The sequence below is a fragment of the Canis lupus genome, chromosome 4 (genome assembly GCF_011100685.1).
Source record: "Canis lupus familiaris isolate Mischka breed German Shepherd chromosome 4, alternate assembly UU_Cfam_GSD_1.0, whole genome shotgun sequence".
In the NCBI taxonomy this organism is placed as follows: Eukaryota; Metazoa; Chordata; class Mammalia; order Carnivora; family Canidae; genus Canis; species Canis lupus.
In genome coordinates this window covers 43,894,514-43,921,276 of record NC_049225.1, presented here as the reverse complement: position 1 = coordinate 43,921,276, position 26,763 = coordinate 43,894,514, and the positions used below count along the sequence as shown (strand labels likewise).

The window sequence follows — 26,763 nt, the reverse complement described above, 5'->3', positions numbered from 1 at the left end:
GGCACTACTCTCTCTACTGCCCGCCTGGCTGCCTCCTCCTCTTCCTTCAGTCTTGGCTCAGACGGCCCCACCCGTAAAGAGCAATGAGGAGTTCCTGCCTGTCCCCATCTTCTCCCTCGTCCCCTCACATATCCTGCCCAGCACCCTCAGAGCCTGTACTGACCGCAGAATGCTTGCCTCCCCCCTTAGACTCAGCTGCCCCAGGGTGGGCATCAGACCTGTCTGTCTGTCCCGTGTCTCCAGGGTCCCGCATGGCATCAACACTGCCACTTTGTATACATCTAGGGAACGCAGTGACTGGACTGGTGGCCTGATGAGGGGAGAGCAGTTGTCAGTCTGTGAGTGTTGCCTACAGGGCTGGCACCAGGCTCAGCACCTCATAAAGCCGTTCTCCTGTTCCAATTGGTCACAACAGCCCAAGGAAGGAGGTAACATTCTCATCTCACACAGGAAGAAAGTAAAGCTGAGGCTGGTTACAACTAATAAGAGGCCAGACATCCCTGAGTGGCTGTGGCAACGACAGGACAATTAGGAGCCTGGGAGTCAGACATCCCAGGTTTGATCCTGATGCTGACATTTAGCAGCTGTGCCAAGTCAGGCAGGTTTCTTCTCGTGTCAAAGTAGGTTCCCCTAATGCTTTGTGACTCCATCTCTCTTGGCATCTTTTATGTCCGGATTGTCAGTGTGGAGGCTACACAGGCGGGGTGAAAAGTTAGCTAAAATAAACCAACCTGCTGAGGCTAGCTTCTAACCCACTACCCCCATCTTGCTGTCACTCATCCATTCAATTCATTCATTTATTCACCAGTTATATAACGGGCATTTACGCAGTGCCAGGCACAGACACATGCATTGAGACATAGCAGTGCACAGAATAGCTGCACATCCCCGTCCTTCTGGGACTTACATTCCAGCTGACGGGAGGCAGACAATATGTAATCAACAACACAATCAATATTAGGAAATGGTCAGTGCTAGAGAAACGGTTAGGAGAGCTGGACTGATGAGCTGGGGTGATGGCACAGGGGCAGAGTGGGGTGAGGCAACAATGGAAGGAGGGGAGGGAGGCCGGGGAAAGGCTGTTCCAGGCAATGGGAGTGGGTCTAGGGTGTGGGAGGCAGTGAGGACGCTGGTGGGGCTGGCCCAGGGTGGGGTTAGGAGGGACCGGATGATATGGACCCTTTAGGACATCTAGAATTTGGCTTTTTTTGGCCCAGTGAAGCAGTTATATGGGAACGTGACAATGGGCAGCAATAGGAGATGTAGCCAAAAGCCTTTCTCTTCTGTCTTCCAAAGAATCATTGGGGAAGAAAAGAGAGAAGGGTGGACCACCAAAAAAAAAAAAAAAAAAAAGGGACCAGCAATTAAGCTTGATAGAGCCACATAGAAATACTATGTGCAACCATAAGCGTTAAGTACTTTCTATGTCTCAGGCCACTGCTGTGCATTTTACAAATATTAACAGATTCAATCCTTATAACAATCCTATGAGATGCAATATACAGAAAGAACAACTGAAACACAGGGAGAGGGCAGCCCGGGTGGCTCAGCAGCTTAGTGCTGCCTTCAGCCCAGGGCATGATCCTGGAGACCCGGGATGGAGTCCAGCGTCAGGCCCCCTGCATGGAGCCCGCTTCTCCCTCTGCCTGTGTGTGTGTCTCTCTCTCTCTCTCTCTCTCTGTCTCTCATAAATAAATAAATAAATAAATAAAATCTTTAAAAAAAAAAACAAAAACAAAAACAAAGAAACACCGCGAGATGAAGTAGCTTTTCTAAGGTCACATGGCTAATAAGACATAAGCCAGCATTTGAACCCAGGAAATTTGATCTAGAGCCCATCACTTTACTATTCTAAACAACCTCCTTTACCAATGCAGTGAATTACCTGGGCAGGAGCCATTTAGGTGTCCAGAAGAATTAGAAGATTCTAATTCTTGTTCTGATGTACATTTAAGTGGCCAGTGACATCATTTAAAATCCCCTGTCAGGGATCCCTGGGTGGTGCAGTGGTTTGGCGCCTGCCTTTGGCCCAGGGCGCGATCCTGGAGACGCGGGATCGAATCCCACGTCGGGCTCCCGGTGCATGGAGCCTGCTTCTCCCTCTGCCTGTGTCTCTGCCTCTCTCTCTCTCTCTCTCTCTCTGATGACTATCATAAATAAATAAAAATTTAAAAAAATATATTAAAATCCCCTGTCATATCATGTCACTGGCCTGCTTAAAACCTTCAGTGGCTTCCTGACATGCCTTGGATGAAGACCCAAATAGTCCATGGCAGGTCTGTAGCCTGGCCCTGACCTCCCTTTCTGCCTTGTCATATACCTCACCCTCCTTTACTCTGTGCTATGACCGTGTTAGACTCTGCTCAGTCTCACAATCTGCTCTGCAACAACCCACCACAGGGCCTCTGCACATGCTCTTCCAATAGAAGGAAATGCACTTCCTACTTTCTTGAACAAGCTAACTCCCACTCACCTTCTAGAACACAGCTCCAGTGTTCCTTAACAAAGCCTATGTCAGGTTTTCATGTCACTGTGGACCCCCTTCTGTGGCAATTCGCTATGCTGTGAACTCCAAGAAGAAGGGGCCGTGTCTGTGATCCTCAGCACCTAGACGGTGTCTGGTACGTGGAGGGAGCCCAACAAACGGTTGCTGACAGACGGGGAGACGACCTTGGCCAAACATAGTTGGGAGCTGCCAGGGGAGAGGTCTGCAGGACAGGAGCCCCGAGTCAGTATGCAGTGGGTCCAGGAAGACTTACATGGTAGACAGGGAGACAAGTGTGGTGAAGGCTCCAGGGGTGATGGTGGTGATCCGGTTGTCGTAGAGGGACAGCAACCTCACTGAACTCAGGCCAGCAAATGTGTCATTGCCCACACAGGTGATCAGGTTACTCCTCAGCATCCTGCAAGGAGAGAGGTGGGGATGAGGGAGCACAGGTATTATCTTCTGCCCACTACAGAGCTGCAGGGTGTGCGTGGGTGTGTACATGGGTGCGTGCATGTAGGTGGGATGCTTCCGCCAACTCCAAGCCCAGACCATTGCATTGCTGAGGTTTGTTGTGTGATAGCAGGGTGTGTGGGTCCCCATGGTGGCTACCCGTAAGTACACATGCACATTCTTGTCTGCACACTTTACGTACAGTGAAAGCGGGTGCCATGAGTGTCTATGTATACGCATGCATGTTGTATGGTGGTTAGTGTATGCATGTCTATTTCTGGGAGGAGAAAAAATCAAGATGTAGCTGTGGGTCATCAGCCTCTGTGTGTGCGCTGTGTGTATATGCTTGTGTGTGTACATGCTTACCTGCATGCTGCCTGTGTGTGCGTGTGGTTCTCATGTATATGTGGATATGTCTAAGTGGGTAGTGTGTGTGCCTCTCTCAGCACATTTCCAGCATGAATCCATCTATGTGTACACCTTAGGGCAAGCATCTTCCAGTTGTGTGTGTGCTGGGGGTGTTGCGCACACTAAGTTCTCTCCCATCAAGGTCTGGGAAGTGTTTAGTGCCTCTCTGGCTCGAGGAAAGAAGGGACTCAGCAGTTTGGGACAGGATCCAGGCCTGGAGCTGGCCGCCAGCCTTTGTAATCCCCGCCTGATGCCCCTACCCTCCCATCTCCTTCCAGACCTTGGCTTGGGCTCCAGGAACTCACAAGGTCTTGAGGCTGCTGAGGCCCCGAAACATGCGCCCATGCACCGTTTCTAGCTGGTTCCCGGTCAGCATCAGCTCCTGCACGCTGGCTGCTCCATCAAAGGCACCTTCTCTCACCTCCTTGATCTTATTGTTACTCAGGTTTCTAGAAGGAAGAGATAGAGTGGGTCCCTGGATGCAAGGAGGGAGTCACTAGTCTGCAGCTGGTCTCAAGCACCCCTGGACCAAGGACTGGGTGGTGGGGCTCCCTGATATTTGGTCTTCAGGACCTGTGGCCCCACACGGGTGGGGCTACTGTGTGAAACGGGCCAAGTGGAGCCTGAAGTCTTTTCTGGGTGTTCCTTTTTTTCTAAGCCCAGGGTATGTGCACATTTAAAATGGTGATTCTCAAACTGATTTTCTCCCTTCAGCAGAAACTCTCACCAAGCAGTGCTGCTCAAGGGGAAGGCAGGAGAAAAATCTAAAACGTGCCCCCTCTGTGGGGGTGGGACACTTGTAGAGCTTCCAGCTCTATGGCTGAGATGCTTGATAGCAATGGGCACTTGCTAGTTAGTACTTTCTGAGCACTTATTATGAATTAGGTTCCATGTAAGGGGTTTGGTTCACAGAATCACATCGAAGCAGTAAAACAATGCCTATCAGAGGAGTACCACGTGTATTATCACTGTCTCATTTTATAGATGAGGTGACTGAGGTCCAGAGAATTTGAGGAACTCACCCAGAGTCACAGAGTTGAGAGAACCAGGATTGAGGCTTGCTTTCTGGTGCATAAAAAGTCCTCCAGTGAGGAGCCTCTTTCCTAAGGGAATGTTCCTTTGGTGGTGTAGATACACACACCCCTCCAGTACTGCTTTGCATAATTCTGGGCTTGGGATATTGTATTTTCATGCATTGGGCTTGGTCCTACCAAGCCTTGGGGCCATCCTTTCTGATTCTGCCCAAACTCTGAGAAGGCCTTTCCTTCTGATGCCTGGTCACCACATGCCAGTCCCCAAGAGAGATCCTGCAGGGTCATTGGTGTTGCAAGCCCCCCCCCCCAGGGCTCTCCTTGGTGGGGGACCTCCATGGACCACCCAGTCAGGCTTGAAATGCATCCCAGGCGGCATGGTTGGAGTGGAAAGTGACGGTGTTTACACCAACGGGGGGAAGAATCCAGTCTCCTGAACAAAGAGCATGTTGGTGCCTGGCACAGGGAATGGTGTTTTCTATGAACAGCGAAATCTGCAGGTGTAGATGGAGCCTGCTGACCCTCTAAGCACACTGAAGTTGCTAGGACTGGTGGCCCACTGTACTGCTGGGAATAAGAGGGCAGAGCTCCAGGTCCTGGAGCAGCACAGTGAGCCCCTCATACTTCTGCTTCTCTCACAGACCTGCCTTGCACAGTTCTGGGCTGACCCACGGCAACCCCAGGCGGTGAAGCTTCCCTCATTAACTGGCTTGGAGCAAGTGATGGAACTGGGCACCCAGGGGCTTGATGCCAGCTTGTTGCCTTCTTCCCAGGTAGGGATGGGGCCTGCAAGGCATGACAGTGGCCATGCCTGTGGGCAGGTGCCTCATCTGCTCTCTCAGCACTCCTGTCATGGCCCTGCTCTCTTCCCCCTTCTGTCCTGTCAAGGACAGTATCCTGCAGTACTCCTCAGCATCCTTCCTGCAAGGTCTGAGAGAGCTTGGGAGACTCTCTAACTGGATTTCTGCCCCCCACCCTTGCCTGGCTCTCCTTAAACTCAGCCTTTTTTTTTTTTTTTTTTTTTTTTTTTTAATAAATCCTGGTAGTCCTGGTCTGGGATACCCAGGAGTGAAGGTAATGCACAGGGGAGACTGCAAATTACCCCCAAATCAGACATGGGAGGAGAGATAAAGGCTCTCCCAGTAGCCATAACTCATATGAATGCTGGAGGAGCAGGATTTTGCTCCAGAGAGTTAGGCTCCTTGGAGAATTAAAGTACATAGGATGGGCAATGAAGATGAGTTAAAGCAGCCACGAAATGGGGAGGGCTCCCATTTCCTGACATCTGTTTCTTTAAATGAGCAAAATTAACATCACATTACTGTAAGGTTTGTGAATTGGATTTCCTCAGGCTGGGAAAATGGAAAACACAAGGAGAGCAAAAAAGGAGGGGATAGAATTTTCCAGAAGACCAGGCTGTGGCTGTCTCTTCATTCATCAAAGCACAGCTCAAAACAACAGGCAGCCTGGGGCAAGCACTCCACACACAAATCAAGGGCATCGGGGTTTGTAGGAACCCTGTCTTACTCTCAGAGCGCTATCTTCCTGAAGATGCTCCAGAGCCCAGGAACCCAAAAATGTGATTTTAGGACCATTCAGGAGGCCTTTCTCCACTTCTGTCTCTACAGACTCACCTGAAGGAATATGGCCCCATCCTGGCTTTGACTCTGATGAGGATGGGATCTTACACTTGAAAGGACCCAGCGCTGGAAATTCCCACGCGGGCTCGTGGGTAGTTTGGAGGGGTGAACCAGCGTGTGGCCCCGCTGCCTCTGTTAGCTGCTGGCTGTACCTGTCAGACCCTGTTCTCATCTTCCTAAGAAACACTGAGGCCCCTGCAGGCTGGGGATTTGTCTGGCTACCCCATGGAAAACCTGTCTGACGAGGTGATCCTGGGCCTCTTCTAACCGGTGGTTTGTAAGACAGCCCATGCACGCTGGCGAGGGGGAGGTGTCTACAATCCCATTTAAAGCCCAGTCCCAGATGAAAGTGTAGTGGGGAGAGAGCTAGGGAGATTATTTTAAAGAAACTGAGGATACTGAGTCATAACGGAACAAGCACTCTGGGATACTGTCAAGTCAGGGAGGTCCTGTCCACTCTTTTATGAACCTCTCCCTCCCCAAGGTGGAAGTTCTATTTCAAGCTGGGGTTGCAAGCTCAGATGTCCACAGGGTCCAGGCTGGTGACTTAATGCTGGAAGCAAGTCCAGGGGGGATAGCACAGTGCATAAGCCCAGTGACCAGAAAAGCACATGCTCTATTTAAGAGGGCAGCTGCTCCTCACTTGAACTTCACTGAAGCCATTTGGCCCCATTTTGCCAGATCTTTTGATTTTCCAAAAGATGCCAGAAATCTAGTGTTGTTTTTTATTCCTATGAACACTCCTGATTTTTAAAAGTGGGCAACTAATTCTTACTAAAAACACAACTACTGCCAACAAATTCACCAGTGTGTACCTGATTTTGGCTAGAGGGCTCCTAGGTTTTATTTTTTTAAAGATTTTATCTATTTATTCATGAGAGATACACAGAAAGAGAGGCAGAGACAGAGGCAGAGGAAGAAGCAGGCTCCACGCAGGGAGCCCAATGTGGGACTTGATCCCCGGGCCCCAGGATCACGCCCTGGGCTGAAGGTGGCGCTAAACCGCTGAGCCACCCAGGGATGCCCGGGCTCCTAGGTTTTAGCTGTGGCTGAGATTCTCCTTCAGTATAAGAAGTGGTCTATAGAGAAGGAGAATCTCAGCCACAGCTAAAACCTAGGAGCCCGGGCATCCCTGGGTGGCTCAGCGGTTTAGCGCCACCTGATGAATGGATAAAGAAGCTGTGGTCTATGTATACAATGGAATATTCCTCAGCCATTAGAAATGACAAATACACACCATTTGCTTCAACGTGGATGGAACTGGAGGGTATTATGCTGAGTGAAGTAAGTCAATCGGAGAAGGACAAACATTATATGTTCTCATTCATTTGGGGAATATAAATGATAGTGAAGGGGAATAGAAGGGAAGTGAGAAGAAATGGGTAGGAGGTATCAGAAAGGGAGACAGAACATAAAGACTCCTAACTCTGGGAAACGAACTAGGGGTGGTGGAAGGGGAGGAGGGCGGGGGGTGGGGGTGAGTGGGTGACGGGCACTGAGGGGGGCACTTGACGGGATGAGCACTGGGTGTTATTCTGTATGTTGGCAAATTGAACACCAATAAAAAATAAATTTATTATTAAAAAGATAAAAAAAAAAAAGAACTGGTCTAGAAAGTCTGTCCAAGAGAGGCCAAGACCACAGTCTGAATGTGACATCATTTGAAAAGTTTCCTGGCGTTACCACAGTAACTAATAACCGGTTTGGGTAATGGCTTATACATGTTGGGGGGGAGGGGCATCCCTTAGCACATAGGACACTCTTGGAGATCTCATTATTCCAACAGGACAAGTAAAGGCGCAGCAAACTTTAAACACCTGGCTTTATGCTTACCCTCCTGGGCCTCTGTGCCTGGTCAGGGTAAAGTCGAGAGCATGGCCTTAGGACCCTGACTTTACAGTCCTTGAGGAAGCTTAGCAAACTTGGACACAGGCACTACTGGCTTGATCCAGTTGGCTCACTACATCTATGAGGATGTAGGGATGGTGATGGGTCCCAGTTAACACCCTTTACTTAAAAAAAAAAAAAAGTTAATTTAAATAAGTGGTTGCAGCTGGTGGTCTTTGGGACCAGATCTGCTTCACCGGGCCATTTGCTCGGTTGGCTAGTACTATGACTGCGAACTTATGTGCATGTGCGTGGGCACACACATGTATTTACTGCCTTCAGACAGCACACCCATCCCCCCAGGTGATCTGCACTGTTACTGCTCCGGGCTCTGCTGCTGGAGTTTTTTTTTTTTTTTTTTTTAAGATTTTATTTATTTATTCATGAGACACACACAAACACACACACACACAGAGACAGAGAGAGAGAGAGAGGCAGAGACACAGGCAGAGGGAGAAGCAGGCCCCATGCAGGGAGCCCGATGTGGGACTCAATCCCGGGACTCCAGGATCACGCCCTGGGTGGAAGGCAGGTGCTAAACCGCTGAGCCACCCAGGGATCCCCTGCTGCTGGAGTTTTAACCTTGGATAAGTTACTTAACTTTCTGTGTTTCAGCTTCCTTATTTGTAAAATGAAACAATCTCAGGGCTTTTTTGTTTTTATTGGTGAGAGTTACATGAATTAGTATCAGTACAGTCTGGTAGGGAATAATGTGTGTAGTAACTCTTAGTGGTGAGCTATTATTACTATTAATATTATAATTAATTATTGCCTTGCACGGAGCTCCTTTCCACATTTGAGCCACTCTCTGAATCTTGAAAGTCTCTGAACTTTCAACTCCTCTTTTGAATATATAACTAGTTACCATGGGTCACTCAACCCAGATGTGCACTTCTGTTTTCCTGCACAGCTTTTCGCCCCAGGTCCATGATCAGAGGCATGTCTTTCATTGACCTCTTCATACTTATTTCTGATCCTCCTAACTTACAAGGAAGGTAGATTTATTTCTGCTGTGTAAACAATATAACTAAGGCTCAGCAAGGCTAAGGACATTCCTAGGGTCACACAGCAGGAGGGGGAACCAGCTGAACTCAGAACAAACGCAGGTCTGTTCTTTCCCTACACCTGGATTTCTGGCTGCTACAGGTAATGTTTGGCAGCCAGGACCTGCATCCCAGCATAACGAACAGGGGGACACACTTAGTGACCTTCACCTCCTGTGGTGAGAACTGGGTCTGTGTTGTGCCACAGTCCCCACTGCTCTCTTGTGGCTTGGATGCTGAGGCTGGGGATTGGTTGTCACTTATCGTTGTGTTTACGCTGTTGTTTCTCTTGGTGCACAGAAATGGTTCTCTATTCTCCTGCCCCTGTCACAGAGGGGGAAGATGAGAGATAGACTCGTGCGAGTTTCACCTCACACAGAGGGTAATGCTTCTTTATGGAAGCAAAGACTACTTGATCCTGTTTACTATGCAGATATATACTTGGCCAGCCTTACTCACTTTAATATCTGTCTCCATATACATGGAAGTTTCAGTTTTGAGGTTTAAAATGGTATGCAGAGTGCCTGGGTGGCTGAGCGTGCTTGAGCATCTGCCTTTGGCTCAGGTCATGATCCTGGGGTCCTGGGACCAACTGCTGTGTCAGGCTCCTGGTAGGGGGCCTGCTTCTCCCTCTGCCTGTGTCTCTGCCTCTATGTATCTCCCATGAATAAATAAATAAAATCTTTTTTAAAAAGTACATATTTCTCAGGTTTGAATGAAAAAGGACTTTCCTTGCAGGTGGTGGCTGAGGTCTGTGCGTGGCCTCTGAAGCTTGACCACACAGACAGCCTCTTTCCTCACCAGGACGCACATGTGCCCCTCTCTCCTCTGTCCCCTCAGAGTGTTCTCAACTGCTCCCAGTTACAGAGCAGTCAGTGAAGCCACGGGCAAGGTGGTGGCTGTGGGCAGGGCGGGAGGGAGGTGCTGCACACAGCAGGGGAAGGGAAGGTCTTTCTCCTTCTTGTCTGCAGGGGACTGATGGGTGGAAGAGTGGAGAACATGACAGAAAAGCAAGGTTGACAGTCAGTTCTCATTATTCATGATAGTTATTTATTTATTTATTTATTTATTTATTTATTTATTTATTTATTTATTTATTTTTATTCATAGAGACACACACAGAGAGAGAGAGAGAGAGGCAGAGACACAGGCAGAGGAAGAAGCAGGCTCCATGTAGAGAGCCCGATGTGGGACTCGATCTCGAGACTCTGGGATCACGCCCTGAGCCAAAGGCAGATGCTCAACCGCTGAGCCACCCAGGCGTCCCGATGGTAGTTGTAATCTACAAAGTTGTGGGGAAAACTGAGTCAGGTGATGCCGAAGCCATGGCTCCTAGGGAAGACACAGGGCTACATTCCTGTGAGCCTCTGGTCACAATATTTTCATCAGCTGATCAATATATATATCCTTGTCTGATGTGTGTTTCTGTTTAAAGACCTCTCGTTTAATATATGTGGCTGACTGATTTGCACTGATTTATTTACATGGCTCTCACAGCCTACAGCACCATAACTCGTGTCTGAACAAAGCTATTTAACACATGTGTTTTCTCCATGAGGCACATCACAGCCTCTTGTGCTTAGGAAGGCTAGACAGCCTGGCATCACTATGCATCAGGGCCACTTAAACAGCAAAATCCCCAACAAAATGCATAAACATGCATAAAAGATGTGGCACCACATCTACTGTGAAAAGGACACTTGTTTACAGTCTGGGAGCTGAAACAAGAAATCGGAGCAGTGGCCTTGTTCGATTTCAGCTGAGAAGAGGTGTGCAGGATGACTCAAATTTTTTGCTGTTTCGTCCATGTCTACAAATGAGCGTGAAAGCACCATGAGTATTGATTTTGAGATCACATAAGTTTCAGCGAGTAAGCGAATTAGAAAATATGGGAGTTGTGAATAATGAGGCTTGACTTTACTTCCTTTATTCCTGAGGCAAACCCAACTCTGGGGCCAGAGGGTGTGGAGTTTGGGGTGGGAGCAGAGGATAGAGAGCCCCTGTCTGTGCTGGTACCTGTGCTCAGAGCCCTGGGAAGGGAAGATGAGGGGAAGCAAACCTAGCTGCACACTAGTGTGATCACTGATGAACCCAAGTCTGAGTGCCAGCTCTGACAGTATTGGCTGTGTGGTCTTAGAGAAGTCATAAAACCTCTTTGAGCCCTGCCAGCTTCCTCACCCACACAAAGGGGAATATGAAGCCAGCACCAGGCAAGTGTACAAGGACTACATGAGATGATGTGCGTGAGGCAGGGAATGTGGCCTCTGGCCCAGGACAAATGCTCCCCTTAGCTCAGCCACATTAATCTTGTTTGGCCCAAACTCCGAGGCAGGGAGAGGGCTATGAGGACAGGCAGCCCTGGCACTGGAGAGGCCAGTGTAAGCATGTGGCCTTCTAAGGTCAGGCCCTACATGGCCCAGGGACATCTAGGCTGAAGCCCAGTGTGCAAAACATCTAGCATTTCCGCTCCAATGGGCCTCACTGATACAGGAGCCTGTAGAGGCCATCTAAAAACAGAACTTTTGTCACCTTGTAAAAATCCTAAGAGCATGTGCCCTTGACTCCTGGGTCCTATTGCTGGCCCTTACCGGAGTTCCTCCGGCCACCACTTGGGGTAGGTGCTGGCTAGAGAGGATAGGGATGAGCAGAGGGGACCTGGGGTGAGGATGAGGAATGGTGCAGAATGCACGCGCTGCACAACACTTGGCAATTTAAAAGCAGTGAAGTTCTGGGGCACCTGGGTGGCTCAGTTGGTTAAGTGTTGCCTTCCACTCAGGTCAGGAGCCCAGGGTCCTGGGATGGAGCCCCATGTCTGGTTCCCTGCTCAGTGGGGAGTCTGCTTCTCCCTCTCCCTCTGCCCCCCTCCCCTCACCACTCATGCTCTCTCCCTCTCAAATAAATAAAATCTTTATTTAAAAAAAGCCCCCAAACAGCCAAATTTCATGTTGGTCTGTCTCTACATGGTGGTGCCTTGCTGTCCTGCTTCCACATGCACACCCACAGTGGGGTCAGGAGGAGGCTGAGAGGGGTTGGAGCAGAGGGTGCAGGGCCACCAGTGCCCTGGCATTCTGCTCTAGTCTGCAGCACAGGCCCTGGCCAGGGCCTGGGGGCTGCTGCCAAGTTCCCGAGAATGACTTACATTTTCCGCAGGTTGGGCAACTTCTTGAAGATACCAGTGGCCTCTAGAACAGATATCTCATTGTCGTTCAGTCGCCTACAAGGGCAACAAGCAGATGAGGTGGTAGGTTAGCCGGGGCTGGGGTGCCTCCTCCACCACCCTCCATGGGCCCCCCCTCCCCAGGGCTCCCCCACAGCTTGAATTGAGTTGCCACCTGGACCTCACTCACTCAGCCAAGGCCAGTGGAGCCTGGGAACACTCAGGGAGAGCATGAGGGCCCAAAGGCTGTGCCTTGCCTCGTGCTATTGGGATGTGTAAAGTTAGAGAGAACACGGACACCAACACTAACGATGAAGACTGCCACCATTTATGCAGGGCTTACTCCGTGCATGATTCAAGATGAATTCTGTACTTGCATTCTCTTGCTTGATCTTCTTAAACCCCTGGAGGTAGTACCATCCCCTCCATTTTACGGTTATGAACTGTAATCTGAGATCTGAGAAGCAACTTGCACGATGAGAGGAAAATCAAGATGACCTGTGTCATGCACCGGTCTGTCCATCCTGCACATGTTGCGCCCTCACCCCTACCATGCTGTAGCTCTTTAGCTTTTCCGCTTCTGGACAAACCAACATACTGTTTCATTAGCATGGATAATTGGAGGCTCAGATATATCTAATCATTTTAGTGTTTTCTTCACTCTGACAACTATTCACTAACCATCTTTCTGTTATATAGTCAGATACATAAAGACATGGGGGGGATTTTCTGCTTTGTTTATTGTGGAAGCTGGTGGACTTAGCACAGTGCCTGGCTTACAGTGGGTGTTCAGAAAATATTTATAGAATGAACTGATGGTCTTTATTTTTGAGGAAGCTGTTTCTAGAGGTGGGATGGGGAGGGATGATTGGGTGTCTATCCTCTGCCAAGGATGCGGAGGACAGCCAAGGAGCACTGATGTGGCTGAGCCAGGTGGGGGCTGTCTCCCAGAGATCCTGCTCCAGCTGGCTCAGGGTGATTGGGTGCGTGGGCCATGTAGTGAGTTCCAGCCCAGGTAGTACTTACAAATCAGTGACGTATTCGGGGAGGTGGCTTGGGATGCGGGCCAGCTTCTGGTTAGAGCAGTCCACAATGGTTCCCTCACAGCGGCACTTCTCAGGGCACACAAGGTCCATGAAGCACTCACTGCTGAACCTGCTGCGGTAATCCTCTGAGCCTAGGCAGGGCCAAAGAGGGGTGTCAAGATCACCAGGACTCCCAGCCTGAGCTGAGGTTGTGGGTAGTGGGGCGGGGTCCCATTGACAGGCACAGCACTGCTTTCGTTTGTGGCCACCTTTTTGGTGCCCTCCCCACCCCAGCCTCCTGCCTTCCATTGCCTTCCATTTGGTCTTTGTCATTCATCATTTGAGCCCTCTGGGAAACCAGGCTCAAGCTCTGTGGGCTCTTAAGCTTTTGTGGGTCATGGACCTTTTTGAGAAGCTGATGCCAAGTTGTGTTCTCCTTGGAGAAATGCTCCCAGGTGCATGTGTGCAGAATCTGGGCTACAATTTAGGGTGGAAAGTTCTTAGTCCATGAGGCTCATCATCTCTGGACCCTCTAAATGTTCATGAAAATCCAAATGAAGAGATTCTGATGGCATTTTTACAGGGGCTGTGTCAAGTAAGGTAAGGGGGTCACAAACTCAGATCTCCTCATGCAGATGATGAGAAAACAAAGGAGACCTGGCATATGGTGGTCAAAGACCACTGATGCCAGGCCTCAGCTTTGGGAAGACAACAATGGGGGTTGGGGACAGGGGGAACTGGAGCCTACTGCCCTAATGCTTGGGAATTTGGCTCAGGGTTGCCTGAGGATCCTCTTTAAAACCAATAATAGCAATAAATTAACACTTAAAAACTGTTAACACAAACACAACTCTTGAGAGGGTCCAAATAATTTGCCCTGCCTTTGAGCATAAACTCAGTTTAACTATGGTCAAAGGCCAGTTCTGAAGAGCTCAATGTAGTTGGAACTAAGATTTATCTTTTTGACATTGAATTTCTCCTAAGGTCGCAGAGTAATGGCAAGAGGATTAACAAGTGACATCTCAGGAGATGCCCTGGGGTGCTGCTTTACTGATTAGAAATGGTCCCTTGGCACCCAGGGAAACCTAGTGAGACTGGCAATCACAGCAGTGCTAACTGGGGAAGCCCTGGTTCTCCTCTCAGACCCCAGCTGGTTGAGAGCCATCATTGTTTCCTTAGCACTGTGCTAGGCACCAAACACAGGCTCGGTTCACATTTGTCCAGTGCATAAGCAGGGTGATGCTAGCACATGGGCTGTGCTGTGTGTGAGTGAGTGTTCCTGAAGTGTTTCAGAGAAGGTAAACATCACGGGATTGCGTAACTGCTTGAGACAGACCTTGGCGATCTGACCCACATTAGGGGTAGTGTGGGGCACGAGCAGTACAGAAGCTTTAGCAGTAGTGGGTTTGTCCAGGCTCTGGCACTTACTAGCCTCAATCTCTTCACATGGAAAATGGGGACCTAGGACTCGTGCCTATCTCACGGGGATGGTTGTGCGAATACAAGGAAAAGTAGGGCAGTGGAGAGGCTCTGGGGAAGGGAAGGGAACTGAACAAATATTTGCAGTTCTACTACTGTTATTTTCCAGAGCCTAGTGGATTATTCGGTACCTCAGAGGCCACTAAAACATCAGTGTAGCTAGAGATAACAGTTGACATTTATGGAGAATGGACATGAGCTGGGTCACTATTCTTCAACATTCAGATAGGTGGGCCCCTTCAATCCTCACAAGACTTTGAGATTATTGCAACTCCATCTTATAGATGAGTAGACTGAGGCCCTTGGGTCAGCTGGTACACGACAGAGGGACAAACCCAGGCAGGCTGATGCCAGGCTGATGTGACTAATACTTTGCTTTCCTACAGATGTGCATTTTGACAAAACCTTTATCCCAGTCTTTCTAGGACTGATCACAGCGTCCAACTTGGCAGAGGTAGTCTGAATGGCATTATCCTGCAGTGGTTTATGGGAGGCAAGAAGCAGACATCTTCCATGCTTGTGGTTTCTTACCCCTCGCCTTATCAACCTATGCTAATTCCTGATTGCGGATGAACTTGGTGGTCTCTGACTCTGAAGTGAGACTTTCTCCTGAAGACAGGGGCTCAGAGGGTTGGACTTGTCTCCTTTCCCTCTCTACCCTCTCCTCACCCCCCTCCTTCATCCCACCTTCTGCCCCCCTCTCCCGGGCTTGCGTGAGCAAAATCTGTGCAGGTTTCCCCGTATCCCTGCAGTTATTGGGCTGCTTCCTAATCCAATGCATTATGCAAATCTCTTGCCCTTGGCTTGCCAGAGTCCGTCCCACTGAATAACTCTGACCTGGCCCATCTTCCTCCAGACACATCAGCATGCTGAGTCCTGGGTGAATTTCATTTTGCAAACCCTGCTAAATGACAATCCCTTCTTGTTCCCTGCCAGTGGTTCTACACGGTGATGGCATGAAGGGACACTTTGTACACGTGCATATATTTTTCCTTCAGAAGGTGTCTACAATGGAATACCTTGCAAACTGGAGGAACCCTGAGTGCTGATCAAATGCCTTTGAAAAGACAGGAGGGAACACGTTTTGCTCTTCAACACGATGAGCCTGAAGATGTACACCGGCTGGGCTGTGGCCGGGGACTGCCGCCGATTAAATGCGTTTTCGTTTTAATCAAGGTGAGAGCGTCTGTAGTTAGCAGGAATCGCTCTCTGTAGTATAGTTAGATTATAACTGGTGGACCTCTGCGATGGAACCGCTGACCCATTTTAATGAAATGATTTTGCAATTAGATTCGATGGACTAGTATGTTCTTTCCAGCATTCCCCCCTGCTGTTTTTGTTATTGCCCTGGTTTGTAATAACGAGGGGGTCGGAGTGTGATATTTTATATGAGTGGGAGCCAGAAATGTTAATAACGGCGTTTGCACAGAACCCAAAGAGTTCCTTCTCCAGTCAGAGCCAGCCTGAAATGCCATCCCCAGCACTTCATATTTCATTACCGAAACTACCCAGGGTTTCTCAGAGCCATTTGTTATGCCTAATGCTCATAACTACCCAAAAGTATTTTTAACTTTTCCAGAGCTTTAAAAGTCAATTTCAATCTCAATGCATATTTGTCACTGCCAGAAATACTTAGTAGGAGGGGAGTAACTGAATAGGCCACTGCTTCTTCTCTTTGGGGCGAGTTCAGACAGCAGAGATCTCAGAGGACTTGAAGAAGGGCCATAAAGCAAAACGACGGCTCAAACAGGTCATGGGAGAGCTGATGTCATCTGGCATTTTGCCTGCTCCTGCCCCTGTAGCCCTCCTCCCTTTTTGCGGGCAGCTCGGAACAACGACACTTGGTACATGATCACAGAGAAGCTTTAATAGACCAGGGGGTAGAAATCCACAGCAATGCAATTTTATTAGGAATCCCTGTCCTATGGCCGCTTCCCAGGAGACAATGTCTTTGACATTTGGACAGTCACAGGCGTGAGGCAGGTAGGGAGCCACGGCTCCCATTCTTTGGGTGGCCTTGGCTGCAGAGGCCAGTGCTGGGCCCAGGATGGCTCCTGTCATTAGCAGTCTGGATTTGTGTCATTCTTTGGGCAACCCGTTTGTTGAGTGAAAGTCACAGATTCATTGTTATCTGATGACCCTGGCCCTGCCGATGCACGTGTCCAGAACGCTTCTCTTCTACCTCCAATATCCCTAACATGAGTGGGATGAAAGAGGAAAGAAACACAAAGAGGAACCGGGGGGAGTTCATGAGCTTGAAGAGACAATCACGTGGATAAGCAAAGGGTCATAGGTAATGAGTGGAATCAAGAGAACACTGCTAGGCACACAGTTATCAGCTCATGGGTAAAGGCTGGGGGATTAGACACCAGCGGCTGGAAAATGTCAGCTGTTTTACCAGGAGTTTAGTGATCAGTTGGGCAGCAGACAGCTGTCCTCCTAAGCCATCCCCATCAGAGTCTATTAGGAATGCAGTCAACTATCTGCCTGGAAGCAGAGGGAAATGCCCATGGCCTGTAGCTGGCCACTGCCCGGTCACAAGCCCGCTGCTGCAGCACCAGGGAGGTGCCCAGGAAGGTGCCATTGTGGACTCACTCCAGAGGCCCGGCCCCTGGCATGGAATGGGGAGGGGGGTGTCCAGTGCCGGCGACCTCAGAACGCCCCCTCTGTTCAGAATAGGGAACTGCTCCCGCCTCCAGGATTTGTTCTGTACCAAACGGATTTGGTATATCCATGCTGGAGGGAGGAGCCATTTAAGCAGTGCAGCTTGCTCACTTGCTTACTTAAGTTTTTCCTATTGACAGAAGCAAGTGGTAAAATTTCTCTTCCACTCTCTGTCAATTCAAGTCAATCCTACCATTCTTTTCCATTTTATAGTTCAAGGCAATGGGGGTCTGTCCGTCACTGGGAAGGCTGAGTATTAGAGCTATAGAGAGAGAGCAGGAACTGACCCTGGGCAAGTTAACCTCTCTGACTCGATATCCTCATCTGTGAAATGGGCCTTATAAGGTTGTTATAAAAATTAAACAAGGTAATGATGGAAATGGTTCAGTGCCTGACCTATAATAAGCATTCAGTATATGGTGAAAGCATCCAGTGAGGCAAATAGGACATTCAGCAACCGCTGTGCCCTGGCTCTGAGGGGTAACCTGATGGGGAGGAGACAGTGAGAGTCATGTGTCACCATGGGAGGCCAGAGTTGGCTCCTGGGCCTAAGCCAGGGTTTGGTTCCCACCATTGCTCTCTCTCATCTGGGATGAGACACACAGACTCCATGGCATGAACCCAAACCACAATCTTCTAGTTGCATGGGGGCCTAGGATTTACCAAGAAACAAACAGAATGGGAGGTGCAAGATCCCTCTCTTTATTATCAGAGACCACTGATTTCTGCACAGCCCTCACGTGGCACTGAACTAGCACCATGTGAGAAGCCCAGTACTTAGGCCACCATGTTAACTGTTCTTGGAAGGTGAGGGGCACAGGCTGGACTTTAGGCCACATGGGTACCTGGGCCAATGTACTTATGAGGAGTGGGGGGAGTCAGGTTCAGAAGGCGCCTCAGGTTAAATCCAAAGTCTCAGACTCATGCCACTTTCACCCATTCTTGTGCTCCCATTCATCCCCAATGCTTTCAGTAAAGACGGAGGATAGGGAGTGGGTCACAAGTAGTATGACCTTTGGGTTAGTTACCCCTTGGGCAGATGACCTTGCACTGGGACTCTGCTGTGAAATGATGGGGCATATGCCATAGGTGTACCTGTTCTCGCTGAATGGAAGAGAAACAGTGGTTTCTGAGCTTTTACCTAGCTACTTCACCCCTTGGCTGGCACCCAGGGTAGATCTAGGGGATGACGACTCCACCTGGGGTAGGAGATGTGGACATAGACCTCAGCTTGTCCCCAGGGTGCTTCTGCAGACCCACGTCAGCCCATATCTGCTACCTGGAGGCGGAGGTACTCTGTGAATCCTTCAAGACTTCGCCTGCCCTCCCCCCCCCACCCTTTGTGAGGCTAGACCGGGAGAGGTGGGTCTGGCAGGTGGTGGGCTGCGGTGCTCCAGAGCAGAGAAGAGGTGTCCAGCGGTGGCGGCGGTGGTGGCGGGCCATGCTGCAGGAGAGCGCGGTGCTTTCCGCGGTGCTTGACAGAACCATGTTCCGTTTCCATCGTTCCACCACATGGTTAGATCAAGCACAAAGGAAAGCCCCGCGGCGACTGGTCAGAGTCAAGGTCAGGAAGCAGCGTCAGAGAGAGGACAGGAGCGCTCAGAGGAAGCAGCGTGGAGAAGCGGAAGCCGGAGCAGGCCCCCACTGAGCGTGATTAGTACCGGGAGCAGGGTTCCACAGGAACACTTCTGAAGACAGGAGCCCCACCGCCCTTGACCCCGTCCCAGGGGACACACAGGGGAAAGGGAGAAGAACGGGTGGGAGACTGTGAGATACCCCTACTCGGAAGTATCAGGGCGCAATAGATCCTTCCCAAGAGAATTACAACCGCAGAGGTCTCTGGTCTTATCACAGGCCTGAACTGAACCTCTACACTCCCCTCAATCATACCATTGATCTGCCAAGACATCAGATTCAGCAGAAGCATCTTTTGCGTGCTCTGCAACCTGTCCATCCCCATAGCAGAGTGGATCCGAGGCAGTCTCTTCTCCCAGCCCCTTAATGAAGAGACAGGCCACAGCTTCCAGTAGGCTAACAAAGCTGCAGTGTTCTTCTTGAGGAGAAGCCCTTTGGTATTCCACACCTTGGGGGCCTCCTCAGTATCCCTCCAGGCGCCCAGAAACCCTCTGGCTGACAGACATTCATCCAAGGTGATTCGAAGTATCATGAGGGGCAGGGTATAGCATCAAAGGAAAATACACGACCTCAGCCAGGGAGAAAGATGAGAAAGCTGCTGGGGCCCTGGATTTGGGGCTGGGAAACCTACAGTCACCACTGTCTGTGAACACTGACTTCGGCAGAGGAGGTGATCAGTTCCCGTCATGATGAGTGACCTCCTTCAGACTAAAAGGAGGAAGGAAAGGGGGAAGACGCCAGATTCTAGGGGCCCTCCAGATGTTCAGATTTCCTCCATGGGTGTCAATCATGGCAGTGGGCAGAGCGACCAACAATCAATGCTTTCTGGGGCCCCTGGCCCCAGGTGAGGCAGCCCAGATCCCTATCTGCAATAGATCAGGGGCAGTTTTTATGAACTTCCTCCCAAGGCACTGGGAGATGTGTACATCTTGAAGAGGCCAGAGTCAGGGCCAGGCGCTCAGGGAACCTCCCTGCTCTCACCCTGGGATAGGAGGGCCAGAGTCACTGTTCCTCTATTGTGTGTCTCTGGGACGAGGTGGTTGCAGCATCTCACCAATCTAGAGGCTGTCTACGCTGGTTGGCCAGTCAGTTGAGCTCATGTCACAGCCCCAGCTCTGACCTCTTTTAAAGCCCTCCCATTCGGCCAGCCAGAGGTGGTCACTGTCATCTAGTCTCAACCCTGCTTCGACCTCTGGACTTGCAGGGCTCTGTAACACTCTGGTTTGAGGATTTCACATTCCAGTTTGATCAGAGCAGGGAAAATCCATCATCCCTTTCATGCCCCTGCCCCCAAGCCTTGAAACCTTTTCTTTGATGTCCCTCAACACAAAGAAATGGAGGGACAAGGGAGAAAATCTTCACAGTACACTGGAAGTCCTGAGCTTCAGATCTTATCCCAAAAATACTACTCTCTAACCTCAGACAATACTTTTCTGCTGGGGCCTTGATTTATTCCTCTCTAGCAGGGACTGGGTGATCCCTGAGGTTTCTAAGTCTCTGATGCCCTAAGCAGTGTCTTGCTGTTCGCCATCTTTGGACATATTGTGTCACCACCTTCTGTACTTCTCACTGTGAATTTCTTCTTGCCGACAGATCTCTACACACAAAGGGAGCATCTTCCAACCGCCAAGTGCTCCCCTGGGGATAGGCCTGGGGTCCCAGGCAGCCAGACGGTGCCTCTTCAGGGGGCCTTAATCTGATGGTCAGCTGGCAGCATTCACCTCTAACCCGATATTGCTGCCCAGGGCGGCGGATGCAGCTGATAGAGGCAGACACAGGGCAGCTGGGAGCCAGACGCCCTGCCTAAGGAGGGGCCTTATGCGTTGCAGGAGCAGCCCTCAAATTGGCTTCTAATTACATCAGCTGTCTTTGCAATGGGGGTGCTTTTAGGGGAAAGTAAAATGCAGAGTTATCATCTGTCAACTTCACTATGTGTCACCTGCCCCTCCTTCTTCTGGAGCTTCCTGGAAACACAGAGCTTCAGACCTATGGCTTCTGTATCCCCTAAAGCCAAGGCTGATCTGGGTCCCAGAGTCTGTCAAAGCCAAGGCCTTTGATGCTCACCAGTAGCTCTCTCTGCCTCTCTTCTCTGCAGCTACACGAAATAATAGCACATAGAATGCTCTATGTCAGGCATCAGCTCTGACGTTCTCTACCTTCATAGGAATAATCTTGCTTAGTATTGATTTAAAAAAAAATCTTTCAGACAGGGTCAGTCCAAGAACCCTGCACTTCTGTTTCTTTTTAAAATTTCTAACCATTCCTGCCCTCCATAGGAAAAGTAGCCAGGACCCCTCCCATGCAAAGGCAGGCAGGTAGTGGTGGAGCAAGATAACTGTGTATTACTGTTTCCTAGGTCAGCTGGCTATTTTTTCTCTACTTAGTTCTCTCTGCACCCCCACCCTGCCACCCCTAGTCCCCACCTACAGTCATTCCTAGGTACTTGTTAAGATCTGGTCCCTGGAAGATGCTGGTCCTTGGATCCTGGGCTGATTCCACTCCCGCTCTGCCTCCCAGGGTCTTGGCATCAACCTAGAGCCTTGATATCATGACAGAAGACCAAGGGGTTGGGGTCAGTGGATGGCACCCCATCCTCCTCTGCCTCTTCGGGGACACAACTGCTTGTCAGAGCTAATTAACTCAGCCCTGGGTAGGAACAGAGGGGGGTAAAGGAAAAAAGAGGTGTGTGTTATGAAAAAGGCCCTGAGGAAGGATGGTTGTGCTTCTGGAGGTGACACCTCCAGACGGCGGTGATGCCTCTGGGCTGGGAGAGGGTTTTCCTCCCAGAGATGCTGCTGGCCCCAAGAAGGAACCTAAGGAAAGACTTTCAGGGAGTGGGGTGGGCCATAAGGCTGCAAAAGAGAGTCATCCAAACAGTTGGATCACCTTCTCAAGTGTTCCTTCTCTCCTGCATGCTGCATGGTGTCAAGGTATGGACAAGACCCCTTCACCATCTGCTTGCTGTGACCATGGGGTGTCCTTTTACCCCTGATCCCCTGGCTCCCTCAGCTGCAGAACGGGGACCCCTCCTACTGATCTCAGAGGACCCGCAGAAGCACCAAATCTAACTAGAGGCACTCAGCACAGAGTCCATCACAGGTCAGAAACTGCACTTGTAATCAACACTGTTGTTCTGGAGAAGGTAAATTGGGACCAATGCCTTATTTTGCCACAAAGTCCCTGTAGTACCTCTAAGCCCTCTCGAGGAATTAGCTTCTACTGAAAAAGAAAATAGCTAAAGTTTATCACTCTGGAGACATGGACTGAAGGATCTGACGTAGAGGCCAAGAACAACATGAAAGAAGCAGGAGTCTGTCTGCTGGTCTCCTGGCGACCCATGCCCATGCCGTCATTCTCCCCGGGGGGACTCGATTACATAAGACGCTCTTGGGCAGGGGAGAAGAAGGGTTCTTGCTGACACACAGATTGTGAGGGTTGGTGCCAACCCATCTCAGCACATCATGCTATCAATCTCTCACCACTGGGAGCACAATGCCGCGTGGTGATTTTTTCCAAGAGCCAATGACACAAATGATCACCATTTTTAACTGCCTGTTCACCCAGCTATTGGGTCAAGGACAGCTACTTCTCCTTCCAAGATGAACTGAGAACTCCTCTGCTATTCGCCCCTGGTATCTTTCCTGGGTGTGGGAGGGAGGAAGGTTACCAGAGAGAGCCTGGAAACTGGAGGGCAAGGCTTTGCTTTCCTACTGAGCACAGTTCATTGCTGTTCTCTCCACAAGCAGAATGCACCAGGCTGGAGTGGAGAAGTCAGCTAGTGAGAATGTCGGTGAAATCTGTAACAAACTCTAGTCTAAGGGCTGTACCAAAGGAAGGCTTAGAGGGGATGAGAGGCCCCCAAGATGACATGCTGCCTGTAGCTGACCTGAGGACAAATTTATTTCCCTATCTGCCACTTGGGGAGCATAGTTTGGGAACAAAAAGAAAATAAACTGTAGCCTCTAAAAGGCACATGGGTAAAGGCTGCCCCTCCCCTAGCTTCCACCTAGTCCTGGAGATAGGCTGCCACCTGGGTTCTGTCTCCCCTGAAATTGTGCAATGCTCCCCCCCCATGCTTTTATTGTGTGTGTGTGTTTTATTTTAAATCCATAAGGTAATTGGTTTTCTGCAGGACTAACTGAATTTCCCCAATTTAATTTGCAAAGATGCTCCCTAGGAGCCATTACAGTGCTTGCTGTCCTCCAGATTGGATTACTGGCCTCTCTGGGGCTGCTGTACTCTGAGTCGGAAGGTGGGGCCCAGCCCCATAACCTGATTACCTGAGCAGCGGAACTTCTTGCTCTTGATCTGGCCGATGCGCTTGTTGGCCAGCCGGCGTGGGCTGCTGCAGCGGGCCCCGCTCGTCTCGATGGGGTTGTCCTGCAGGTAGTCGGCCAGCCACTTCAAGTGGCAGTCACACACAAATGGGTTTTGGGCTAAGTGGCTGCGAGAGGGATGAGACTTGATCAGGAGTGCCCCCATGGTGCCACTCTCCACCACCACCTTGCCTGGTGCTGGGCCCCTCTCGTCAGGCAGGATGTGAAGGCGGGTGGGGCTGCGCCCTGTGTGTGTCAGAGAGGGTCACAGGCGCAGCCGGGAGCAGGCCAGGGTTGGGGAGGGGGACTCAGCTCCCTGCTCTCCTGACTTGGGCCAGGACCCACCACTGACCCACACCAGTTCTGATGGGCTTAAGTAAATGGCAGGCTCAGGGTTTGTGCTTACGCCGGATAGGACTTTATTTCTCCAAGCTCAGTGATGCCAGGCACATAGAGCCGGCATGGTGACTGGCACACGGTGGATGTGCCACATCTCATAGTGGGTATTGCTGTCAGCCTCATTATCGCCAGGGCAGCACCGTGGGTCTGGCTTCTGGCTCCTAAGGAAACTCTTCACAGCGGCAACACAGTGCTCAGCATATGGTCACTGCTCAATATATAGCAGCTGTTCTTGACTCTTTATGGCACCTGTCTCTGGCTACAGGGGCAGCAAGTGCCAGGTAACTTAGAAGGTGTCCAGAAGCCCCAGGTTCATGGTCAGCTCTGGGCTGGGTGGGGCTGAGATCTGTCCTCAGGTATCTTTTATCTAATGGAGTTATTTATGAACATCTGCAGCGCTTGGGACTGAGGAAGTGCTCCCTGAAGATGGAAGTGAAGAATTCTGTGTGCCTGTACCAGAGGTTTGGTTATGTTGGGTGGAGGGTGGGCAGCACTGGATTATCAGCAGAGATGGAGCCTCCTCAGAATACCCTGGCCACAGTGGTTAAGAGTGCAGGTGAGCAGCGACTCTACCTCTTCAAACCCTGCTTCTTACTAGCTGTGCAACCTTGAGTAAGTTGCTTAACCTTTCTGTGCCCTGGTTTCCTTACATAGAATTGAGGGATCATAACAGCATCTATCACATAGGGTTACTGTGAGGCCTAAAGGTCTGAATACAGGGAAAATACTCAGTGAGGTGTGGAGCACCATGGGAGTGCTCAGCAGAGGCGCACTAGAACCGCTGTTATTAGCGCATCCTCACCGCAGGTGCTAGATATCATCCTGGACACACTCACTTTGCCTTCATTTGGGGTATTCTCTGTGTCTGCGTGTTTGGGGTCACTTGCTGTCTGGGCATGTGCTGGCACTCGAGGGGGCATACTCACAGGGTCTGGATGGCCTGCAGAGGGGCAAAGAGTCCCTTGCTGATGGTCTGTAGCTTGTTGTCATACAGGGAGAGTAGGTTGAGGTTCTGCAGGTCCTGAAACGTGTTCACTCGCAGGCAGTTGATCTTGTTGGCATTGAGGAGGCTGTAAGCAGGAGAGAGGCCAGTGATTCGCTAATCCTGCTAATTCCCCATGGAGCCAGGGCTGCCCTGCCCGGGACAGGCTGCAGGGCTCCACGCACTCTCCTTATAGCCATGGCTCCTGCTGCTCAGTGTGTGTGTGTGTGTGTGTGTGTGTGTGTGTGTGTGTGTCTACTGCCTTCCTGTGGCCCCTGAAACTCCAAACATATCTGGACACTCGTACACTAGTTAGCTTGGATGCTGTGCCACATGGTGAAATCACCTGGAGCCTTCCCTTGTGCCTGTGCCCTCAGTGGAAGACTGAAAATGGCACTGTTTACAAAGAAAAATAAAGTACACAGTAAATGATTTGTTCTAAATCTTGATATTCAGGGCCCTCTGAGGGCATCACTTTGCTAGGAAATATTGAGTAAAACACTGCCAGGCTTTAAAATCTGCTTTAGGATGCAGAACCTCCAGGAATTGGAAAAAAAGTCATTGGGCGCAATTGTTCTAAAGCTTTAGTTGATTGACTAAGGGCAATTTTGACTCAGAAAACTCAGAGTTCTTTCAAACCATTGGTCACACTGGAAATCTAATGAAGGTTATAGATTATGTGATCCTCCCAGAAAAATACACCCATGGGTAAGCACATGTGCACACACACATACATTCTCTGACACGCGCGCGCACACACACACACATGCATGTACATGGATGGAACCTCATGTGACCTGCCCTCTGCCCGTGTCCCCACATATCCCCATGCATGGCACGTCCATTCCTCAAACACCCCCATAAGTGTTTTGGTTCAGGTCCTTTGAACACATTCTTTACTCCCTTTCATAAGGGAAGGTTAGCTTCCCTCCTCTTCATCTCAGCTCAAATGTCCCCTCCTCAGAGACTGGCCCTGATCCCCTCATCTACAGCAAGACCCGCAGGCCCCTCACTACTGTCTCTCATAGTCCAAGTTCATTGTCTTCATAGCACTTCTCTCAATTGGGGATTGCAGGCTGTTTGTTGCTGTTTATCATTAGCTTCCCACCTAGGATGACTGTAAGCTCTGATGGCACAAATGACATCTCCTTTATTCCCTTTCTTCTTAGGGCTCAGCACAAGCATTCATTAAGAAATACACCCAACCCCATATGCAACTCCAGGGGACCACACTCCTATAAGGTGGCACCCATCTGCCCTGGTTTTAGATCTTCAGACCCCTCCCTCCACCAAAAAAACAAAAAACAAAAACCAAAAAACAAAACAAAACAAAAAAAAACAAAAAAGCACCAAAGGAAGTTGCCTTTCCAGTGAAACTGGTTCAGCACAGGTGATGCCATGAGGGTTATAGGAGAGTTCTCCAGAATGGGGCTAGCAAGTCAAGCAAATCTAGGTAATAAGAATTTCCTTTATGATCCTAGACTGACTAGTTGTGCCCTCTTAACTAGTGTAAAATTATTTCTCATTGCCTCTTTAATAAAAGTGAGGGAGGGGAGAACTAAACTAACCAGTAAAAAATGGTAAATTAAAAAAAATTCTACTTTCAAGGCTGGCTCAGAGCTTCTCCAAGGGGAATGGCCCAGGAGACTCATAATGAGCTGGCTTGTCTCTGGAGGCTCTGATGCCAGGATCCAAGGGGACTTGAGTTGGGAACGGTGAGGCTGCCCATGGGAGCGCAATCATCTGTGTCATTTCTCCCTCGCCGCAGGCCTGTCCTCCCAGTGGGCCCCCTGCAGCCTGTGTGTGGGCAGGCAGCTGTGGCAGTGACAAGTAGACGAACGGCCTTTTTAATCTGGCTAATAATGGGCAGGGTCCCAAGGGTTCACACAGATGTCCTCCTAGAGAAAAGCTCCCATTGCTAGAATATTTTTCTTGTTTTCCAGAGTGCTTGCCTAGCATCCCGTCGTTCTCACGGTAACCTGAGCAAATGGGCAGAGCCAGCCTCCGAAGTTTAGGTGAGAAAATGGAGGCTGAGAGTGTGGTGGCTTGGTCAAGGTCACACAGGTTTCTAGGAAGCATGCTGGAAGTACTAACAAGAATTGAGGTCTCTGGAGGTCTTCTTCTTTATGAATGCCTTATACACCCTGCCCATCTGTCTA

The 26,763-nt window shown here is 50.0% G+C and overlaps 1 protein-coding gene and 1 non-coding gene across 2 annotated transcripts in view; both read right to left on the bottom strand.

Moving 5' to 3' along the window:
• Nucleotides 1–26,763, bottom strand: part of SLIT3 (slit guidance ligand 3) — a 591,933-nt gene that overhangs the window by 69,911 nt on the left and 495,259 nt on the right. The window contains exons 13-18 of the mRNA XM_038535455.1: nt 24,549–24,692; nt 23,188–23,351; nt 13,131–13,281; nt 12,087–12,161; nt 3,652–3,795; nt 2,760–2,903 (exon numbers count right to left, since the gene is read on the bottom strand). Coding sequence (XP_038391383.1) covers nt 2,760–2,903; nt 3,652–3,795; nt 12,087–12,161; nt 13,131–13,281; nt 23,188–23,351; nt 24,549–24,692 — 822 coding nt within the window. The remainder of the gene's footprint in view (nt 1–2,759; nt 2,904–3,651; nt 3,796–12,086; nt 12,162–13,130; nt 13,282–23,187; nt 23,352–24,548; nt 24,693–26,763) is intronic.
• Nucleotides 18,740–18,803, bottom strand: MIR218-2 (microRNA mir-218-2). The gene has a single exon (NR_049324.1). It is a non-coding gene; the product is annotated as a microRNA mir-218-2 (primary transcript).